Raw genomic sequence first — 9,721 nt, forward strand, 5'->3', positions numbered from 1 at the left:
AAATCTATAGGTTTTTTTCTGGCATTCACCTCGCATGAGTTAAGACATTCTCATAAATAAAAAGAAAACTTATTAAGCCTCAGAAAGGTTAGACTGTTTCCACTGGATTTTATGCCTGTTGCATAAATCCTACCCAAGTAATTCTATGCTTTGTGTGGACATAATTTTTTTACAGTATAAATTCCATTAACACATTCATGCTATATGTGCCATATATTAAAACAAGCAGCCTTCTGCATTCCCAGTAAATCACTGGCATCAATGCCTACTTCCCAGTTCCATCAGCATGGATCTGCTGGGGTACATGGTGGTGGGAGGTCCCATACAGAGCCTCAGGGCTGCATTCAGCTGCAACAGCAGCCCGTCTGGATTACATCCCTGGCTGTAGTGACATCCTTCCATGATAAAAAGATGATATCCTTGTTGTGATCCCAAGATGAAGAGACTGGACCCATTGCATTGTCCCTTCCCTCCCCTCCCCTCCCCTTCTCAAGCCTTTCCTTCCCTTCCCAAGCCTTCCCTTCCCTTCCCAAACCTTCCCTTCCCTTTCCTCTCTCTCACTGCATCTCAGAAAGCTGCTGTGTGTGAGAAGGCAAGATGGATGGATAAAATAAATGTTTCCAGTTTAGACTTTTTGGCACTCTAGCCTCTAAACACCTACAAGATGGGCAAACGTGCGTGGTTGAGCAACAGATCATGTCTGTCTACTGTAGGGAAAGGTTTGCATGTCCAACCATTTTTGTGGCACTAAGGCCCAAGATCATCCACATCACGACGATGCCTCAGCCATTCCCCATTCACAGAGCATTTCCTGTGAAGATGTTAAAGTTTACACTAACAACCTGGTGTGCAAAGAATTGCTTTAGTTTCCAGATGTTCTGAATATACTGAGAATTGGTAAAAGAAAATGATCCTCTTTATCCTAATCAAAAGTAATTAAAAGTACACTTAAATAGAGCACAAATCTGTAATTAATTCCAAATGCTTTGCACATATAAACAGCATGAGTTGTTACTAACTCTTTGGCTCCAGAAGCAACAGCAGAGCCCATGTTTTGCTGTCACAGGTGCTTTGCAAACATACAGTCACAGAGTATCTGGCTGGAATACTTTAGTTTGATAATGGTTGTGAAGATAAACACCCCATAAAATAAGATCAAGATGCTTGCCACAACCAGTGCCATGATTTCATCATCATGGCTAGGCTTCGCGAACGAAGATTTGGGAAGGCTCTATCCACATTTGTTGCAGGCATGCTGGTGGCTTATGAGGCCAATACGAGACAGACATACCCGATTGCAAAAGGCACAGCAGAAAGACTCCCTAGATGGTATATTCTGCAAGACACGGTTCTTTCTGCGTTGCCTTTTCTCCTCGAGAGTGATCCTGCGTGTGTTCTCAAAGGAGACAGCTGCGTTATGGATAGTGTGTCTCCAGGCCTCCTGATTAAGGCCAGAGTAGACCAGTTATGTTGATCAATATGGTCGAGGTTGAGATGTTGTTTCAGGGAGTCCTTGTATCTTCTCTTTGGGGCTCCTCTCTTGCGGCAGTCGGTGGCAAGTTCACCATAAAGCAAGATCTTAGGGAGGCGGTGGTCCTTCATCCTGGAGATGTGCCCTGCCCATCGCAGCTGTGTTCTCAGCAACATGGCCTCAATACTTGTGACTGCTGCTTGTTCTAGAACAGATGCATCCACAAAATCTGACCAGTGGATGTTTAGGATTGTATGGAGGCAGCGTTGATGGAAGCGTTCTAAGAGACGCAGGTGGGGGCGGTAGATGACCCATGATTCTGAACCATACAGGAGAGTAGACAGCACTATGGCTCTGTAAACACTGATCTTGGTACTTTTCAAGTGTTTATTACGCCATACTCTTTTGTGGAGTTTTCCAAAAGCACTATATGCCTTTGCTAACCTGTTGTCTATCTCTCCGTCAATCTTACCATCCGAGGAGATGAGGCTACCGAGGTAATTAAACTGTTGGACTGATTTGAGCTCTGATTGGCCAATGGTGATGTGGCCATGATTTAGCACTTTTAAAAATTGGTTTACTTTGTACAGCAGGAACAGTGCAAAATGCCATATTCTCAGTTACTTTGCCTTGCAGTCTTGGAGTTATGCCTTTTACTCATTCGTTTCACATAACTATATCCTTGCCATTTTTATTTCCTTTGGACAGAGCTCTTGGCTTTCAGACAATTCCTGCAGACCCTGCAGCAGTTGTGTCACCATAAGATGTGTCACTCAGACTGGGAGCAGTCAGGTTTGAAAACCGAAGAGCTGCCTGACTTGCATCCTAGGTGGAGCAGACAGTGAGTGAGCAGACAGTGAGAGGGATGTAGACAGATGATGTCCTTTGTCTTAAGCAAGGCTTAATGCAGTTAAAACCAAGCCTTAGATATAGCTCTCAATGATGCTGGTAATAACTACTTGCTTGGGACTTCTTGGAAGTCCCAAGATGACAATGGTCATCTCATTTTGTGATAAAACAGGTTTGCAGAATGAATGCTCTCATTTTGCTAGATATGAAGTCTGATAAGGAAGCAGATACCTTTTTCTTTTGGGGAAAAAAATTAATTAGATTGTTAACTTCTTGGAACAGGATCTGTCTTTTGTTGCTGATTTTGCATAGCACTTTGCACAAGAGCCTGATAAGGCATGACAAGCTTCTTGGCAGTTCCTAAAACATGCAATACCCATATGATACAGGGATAAGCGATAGTCAGCATATTCTTCTTTTTGGCAAGAATTGGTTGTGTCTCACAAATATAATTTTCTTCTTTATGTGTGTAGCAAAGCAGCAGGTACCATATATCTCGACTTTGAAAAAGCTTTTAACACTGTTACACAAGATATTCTCAGAAGGGAACTAGGGAAGACTGTTCCTAACATTGCAGGAACGTCCAAATCATTGTGGGATGGGTACATCTAGGTCTGGTACTATTCAAATCACTAGTAAAGGCACTGATATTGGGATAGGGAACACTGATTAAACTTACAAGCACATAGTAACAGCTGGCAGGCTGAAGGAGAGGCTGAAAAGTCCAAATAATAGTGGCAAATCAAGGATTGCAAGAGAAGGGGACCAGAATGTCATTCAGCAGGGACAACTGGGAAGTGACTCAGGGTTGTATAGGGGGCTGATTGCTCTTTAGAGAGGGATTTGTAGGTGATGGGATTCACCAGCTGGATAGGAGTCAACAGTGATGTACTGTTAGGAAATAGATGAATAGAGCGGTGTGGCCAAAGACTCCTGTGACCAGTCTTGAGCACTGCACATCAAAAAAGAGTGGACCATGAGAGAAAGTCCAGGGGGTAACAGTGGGAATGACCAGAACTCTAGAAAAAAATCCACAACAGTGATGACAAAATGTGGAATGGACTGAACTTCTGGATTGTGGACTGGCCAGGGGAGCAAGGTGGCAATTGTCAAGTGTGTGAAAGGCTGACACAGAAAGAGAGGGAATCACTGGCTTTCTTTGTCTATGATGGATAAGACAAGGAATTGGAGGCTTAAACTACAGCAGAGAAATTAAGGTCAGACACTAGAAAATGTGGTTTTGGATGGTAGAGATTATGAGGCATTGCAACAGATTTCTTAGGGAGGTTAAAAGGTTTCCATCCCTGGAGAGATTTCCATGCATTAAACATTGATCATACCCAAAGGCAGAGAAAGTGGTGGAGGACTCACCTTCTTGAGATGCCACTGACCTTATGCTACTGTGAATTACAAGAAGCTGGCCTTGCAGTCAAGGCAGTGGCAAAGCAAACAAAGAAAAATATTCAGGTTTAGATCCCAAGTGTGGCAGATTTCTTTTGTGAACCTGCCCAGACAGGTGGCAGTGTCTCAGAAGCCACCTGAACCTTGGAGTCTGCTTACAAGGAGGATTGTTACTGTATTCTAGGAATTCTTGGGTATTTAGAGAAATAGTGTCTATTGTTACTATTTGAGATCACCATTGAGGATCTCAGAATAGGATTATGGGTGTTGCTTGAAATCAGATCCATAGCAGTAAACTTTTTATTGATGAAAATACATGGCGAGACATCTGTGATTTTGCCTTTTCTGTCTAAAGCAAACTAAAATAGATGGATTTAATATTTACTTCATCTACAGCTTTGTCTACAGAGCACAGTTACAAGAGCCAGCAGGCCTCAGACCTACCACATAGGGTGGACACTTCTGGCTCACAGAAGTCCATTAACTCACACCAGGCTTTACTTCCACACCACGTAAGGCGTGGAGAATGGCTTGCAACCCTGCTGCCCTTGGAGGGAGGTGACCAGCCATTCCTTCTGTCATTGCCTCTCCTTCTCCCATGTCCCTGTGGTCTGCAATTGGCCCCGCTCGCTTAGGAAGAGATGGTTGGAGGTGAGCACTTCAGGAGGGCTCTCCTCCTCCTTCCACCTGTTTTTCATTCCTTGACTCACTGGCTCTAAGCCGTAAGCAGTGACGTGACAGCTGAGTCACGGACGCACCACCTGGATGCTGTCAGCATCAATCTCTCTTATAAGGATCATAGAAGAACAAAATAAAGAAGACTGTTAGGGCTTCTCATTCGTCTTCCTGCCAGCGGGGTACCGAGCCCTGCAGTGCGGTCTCTGGCTTTGCCCAGCCTTGCTCTCAGAATCCCAGGCAATGGGCTTCCACTGCTCTTCCCCAGGAACTGTTCTGTGATTCAATAAATGCCATTTCCAAGGAGAGTGCTGCTTTTCCATGATGATTATTTAGCCTAACTTTTACTTATGTGAGCAAATAGCTTCTTACTAATACCTACATGAGAGGGTTTTTTTTGTCTTGTGAAGAAATTCAGTAAACTTGCAAAACTGGAGATTAAATGTTTTATTTGTGATCTATTTAACAGCTTTAAGAATGTTCCTGCTGCATACATTGTTCTACAGAGCAGATGAAAAAAACCAGAGATGCAGTCCTATGCCCTGAAGAGCTTACACTTTTCATTTAAGCAAGATACAGTGACTGAGAATGACAAGTAACGAGAAGGCAGGACAAGAGTCATAAGAGAAAGGTCAGGATGTTTCTAAATAAAACCTATTGTCATGCTTTTAATTTTGGTTTGTCTTGAAGAGTCATCATACATGGCTACATATTTTTGGGACAATTTCACCATGTTTTAATTAAACATTTTTTTTAACCTCACAAACCCAACTTGCCTACTTTGGTTTGGTGATTACTTAAAGCTTCATTTTACAGAAATCCATGTTTTTCTCTCACAGTTACTCTTTCACTCAGCCTAACGAGGCTCTTGCAAAAACAATTCAGTTAGTCTGGTTATTAATTCCTTGAGTATCCCAGAGGTACAGGAGCTTTTCTGGCTGATCCATGCCACTGTGACAGGACTGCTTCTCCTTGACCTCTCTCTCCAGCTCTCTGTCTCTTCTCTGCAACACCCCTAATTGCCCTTACTCCAGAAATGGCAGTCAAACCTCTTCATCTGGGGCTCTTTTTCTGAGTGCAAAAAAGCAACTTGTCTCTGCACAGACCTTACAGCTGCCTCTGCTCAGCAGAACAACTCCTCTCCACTGGGCACCAGTAAACTGGAACAAAGCATCACAGAGCCGAACCTTCTGCCCCACCTCCTCCATATGCCTTCTCCAGCTTTTACACCCAGCTCACTGCGTGTTTCCTACACCCAGTGGAGGTGTAAAAACCAATTCCTGACATGCTTAGATTTGGGTTTATAATCCTCACATCTTCCTCTTCATGCTACATGATTAGCAGAGGAGCATATCTAATTTTGGGGGACGTAGGGTAAAAGTTTATCATGGTGATGCAATGTTATTCCAACAGATATCCATTCAATGCCATCTGTCCCACCTGTGGATTTGGCTATTATTTCTTACTAATTTTATTCTTGTCTTTACCTTAAGGGGACAAATTCTTCCTGGTACCTGACTGCAGGTTTAGCAAATTCCCAGAGGGAAGCCCAAATGCATTTCAAAAGCATTTTTAATGTGTGTCTTTCATCCTGGCGAAACCAGCTGTCCATGCACATCAATTCCTTGCAGCAATTTTTTCCTTCATGGAATAAAAATATTCAGCCTCATGGCTGGGTGTGGAAATTTTGCTAAATTAAGACAAGGGGTCTGCATAAAGGGACTGACTTTAGTACTCTGACCTTCCAGCCTCCCTCTTACCTCTTCTGAAGGAGGTTATGAAGGCTTGAGAGTTGAGTCCTGCTGGGAATTTCAGGGGGTTTGGAAAGGAGATGGGTGATTTTTAGCTAGAGAATCTAGCAGAGGTTTCGTTTTGTACTCACCCACTTTGCTGAGCAACTTGGCCAAGTGCACACATATTGTACTCAGAAGGCAAGGGGAGGATCTGTTTCCTCTACTAGACCTCCAAATTCAGGTTACCATATATGTGCTTAATTATTATTTCATTATTTGCATTTTGTATGGAAGGCCCTAGCTCAATTAGAAAAGCAGATGCTTGTTTGTATAGATAATGCAGAGTTATTCCAGCAGCCACACTGCAAAAGCATTAGTTATCTAAGGAGACAAATCGAACAAGACAATTCTAGGGCCAACCTGTGTCTCCTCAAGCAGTTCTCATACTGAGAAGCAGAAAATTAGGAAAGAAGAGCTGAATTTGCTCTTGCTGTGATCCAAATTCAGCTGGTTAAAGGCAAGCACACTTGGCCTCTTGCCTCATTTTAATTTACTGTTTTTAAGCAAAACATCATTTGAACCTGACAGTTTGATAGGTGATGATGCTCAAATCCTGCCTTTTCTTAAGGACAGGTTTTTTTCTCTTTAAACCTACTTTAGGTCCAACTGAAAATCTGCTCTGGGAGCAGAGAGCTCCCAAACAGCCTGGAGTTCCTGTGATGTTTCCTCCAATCAGCTGCTGCTGCTCCCCTACAGTTCCCAACAGTTTCCTGGGCACACGAGCAGCCACATATGCTCGGACCAGGTATCTTCAACACGAGCTTTAGTTATTGTCTGTTCTCACAGAACTTCAGGGTGTGACCCTGCTCTGAGACAAGGCAAGGGCAAAAGTCCCACTGGGGCAAAAGTGGGAAGCAAGGTTCAGTCACTCTGATTGATTTTTTCCAGAAAACACAGGGTGATTTGTCCTGAGTTTGGTGAACAGTACCCGTTTTGGGGATACGAAGGCATTTGGTTTTCCTCTGCACACCTTTTGGTATTTCTCCAAACAGTGCTCTGAAGGCAGCTCTGGGGTTTGTGAACTGCTCTCTTGTAAACACCCAAATGTATTTGTCCAAACACCCCCTCTCAGAGGGAGAGTCAGCAGATTTTGTCTTCCCTGGAAGACAAAGTGGATATGGCAAAGTGCAAATAGCAGCGGTTCACAGTGATCGATACACACAATAAAGCCCATCCAACTGCAGTGTCTGTTTGGATTGCACGCAAGCTTCTCCTTGTGCAGGATCTCTAACAGACACTGTGCCAGTACAGGGGGCTGATTCTGGCTGCATGAGTGGAATTTTATGTATTGTTACAGCAGCACAAGCACCTGTGGGCTATTGCAACTCTGCCGTGAGTCAAGGGCCAGCTTCTGTTCTTGTTCTATGGAATAAAATGCTTTTGCTGCTGTGCAGGATCCCATGTACCCACTCGGTCCATCACATGGGACTAAATTCAGCTTTATACTGTTAAGACTAGTCCTGTTGGAAATCCCAGCTAAGGTCAGAAAGAAGCGCACAGTATATTTGGGGAATGATGGTAGTTAACACAGGAAGTCTAACCATTTCTAAACTTTTCCCTCCATTAAGCAAAAATAATCAGTATCATTATATTTTATATTTTGTGAAAGGAAATAATATTATACACATTCTAAACATTAACAGATTCAAATTTGCTTTCAGCATGAAATGCGAACATTTTAGTGTAAGGATTACATGTATTATGTTTTACTAGCTGTTGAATACATGGGGTTCCAGATAGTTAATTACAGCGAGGAGAAATATCTCGTGATGTGATAAAGGCAAGGAATGAAGCACTTCAGAGGATCAGAGGGTAATGTTATCCATAACTTACATCAATCATGACAAAGGATAGCAAAACAAAGCTACCACTGGGATGGGTGAGGATACTCATGCAAGGGTACTCTGCCTTTACTCACAGTAATCTTGATTTCAGCTTCTCAAAAGTATTTTACCGTGGTTCAGGAAGTCCTTAAGCCATAGATTGTTGGAAATTGAGAGAAAATACCAGAGAAGTAACAGTATAGACTTACTTTGATCTTGACATTTTTGTCAAATAAGGTGTCTGAGCTGGTATGTTCTCACATTTTTAAGTTAATGGCTAAATCCAAAAAAAAAAAGCCAAAAGAAGGAATTAAAGCAGAATTTAAACACCTAAATCCAGCATTGAAGTAAAACGGTTCCTTCAGCTCCTGTCCAATCCTAGAGGTACCTAACTCAAGCGGTACCTACCTTCAATCTCCAAGAACCTCAAATGCACAACAGTCAGCTTGGACATGTGCGTGGAACTTTCGTCTCCTCAGTGGGTTTGAGTCCTCCTGAGTCCTGCCAGGGTTATGGATTTGGTTGGTTCAGCTCTGGTTGGATGTGGAACAAACCACCTGCTTCAGCTCACGAACTCAGTTTGTGCTGAGGATGTGCAGCTGAGAGGGGAAAAAAAAGAGTAAACCTTCTGAGAGAAAAGAAAGCAAGACAGTGCAGAAGAGTCCTTAGTTCCGCAGTTGGGATGGTCCTTCAGGAAGAGGAACTGTGTGTGCCAAAGCCACCCACTCTTTCACACTGCATTTGCACCTCACCTTCCTGACTGGAATTCACAAACAGCTCTTGGAGAAAGACTGAAACTCCAGATCAAGTAGGGGCTCTCACCACTAAACTGGAAATTATACTCACCTTTTGTCTTCCTCTTCTTATAGCTCAATGAATCTTTAATTCTTTTTAAGCAAAGAGGAACAGATTCAGTGTAAGGGCATGCAGTGCTCTCCTCCCTACTCTCCCCATCTCCCCTGAGTATCCTGCACCTCGGAAGGTTTTGGTAGCCCCTCAGGGAACACAGGTAGGTATTTCTCAGGCAGCGAATCAAGCTGAACTCAGATCTCCTCCTTGTTACCCTGCTGAAAACCTCCCTGTGAAATACAGATGGCCAGCCACAGCCTGGAGGAGTGTCCTGTGTTTGCCTCGGGATGGACAGACTCTGCTCATGTCCTGTAAGGTGGCTCAGACCTGGGGACAGACGTGGTTTGAAAGCTCATCCCTGAGCTCCTTCAGTCATCAGCTTGTTTTCTTTGTGTCTCTTGGGAGGGGGCATAACCAGCCTGTAGAATCATTCTTCCTTCCTCTGCCCCGTGAATATTTCACTATTTTTACAGCAGAATAAATCCTAGAGAACAAGCTGAAGAAAATCCAGCTCACAACATCCTGCACCTAGAAGGCTGAGACAACTCTCCTGGAAGACTGGAAAGATAATTTAAGAAACCTGCTCCAAATCTGGTAAGCAGTAAAACACTGGAACAAGCCTCCAACATGCCAGGTATGTATGGGATATACAGATATACAACTGCCTTGTATGTACTAAGTGTATGCAATAGTCATGAGAGGCCTGATCCAACAGAGACTCCAGAATGACTGTGGGAAATGGATCTGATGAACCACGACATCTTTTGAAGGTTACTAGCAACCCAAGGTGGGTAACTCTCCCTTGAATCAGAAATTAAGGAATGGAAATTAATATGTCCCTTGAATTTTGGATCTGCAAT

General features: G+C 43.3%; 1 protein-coding gene across 1 annotated transcript in view; it reads left to right on the forward strand.

Moving 5' to 3' along the window:
• Nucleotides 1-9,357, forward strand: part of C7H2orf76 (chromosome 7 C2orf76 homolog) — a 71,872-nt gene extending 62,515 nt beyond the window's left edge. The window contains exon 6 of the mRNA XM_064661511.1: nucleotides 9,335-9,357. Within this exon, the coding sequence (XP_064517581.1) occupies nucleotides 9,335-9,342 (8 nt within the window). The 3' untranslated portion in view covers nucleotides 9,343-9,357. The remainder of the gene's footprint in view (nucleotides 1-9,334) is intronic.
• Nucleotides 9,358-9,721: the final 364 nt, after the last annotated feature.

The sequence above is a fragment of the Pseudopipra pipra genome, chromosome 7 (assembly GCF_036250125.1).
Source record: "Pseudopipra pipra isolate bDixPip1 chromosome 7, bDixPip1.hap1, whole genome shotgun sequence".
Taxonomy (NCBI): domain Eukaryota; kingdom Metazoa; phylum Chordata; class Aves; order Passeriformes; family Pipridae; genus Pseudopipra; species Pseudopipra pipra.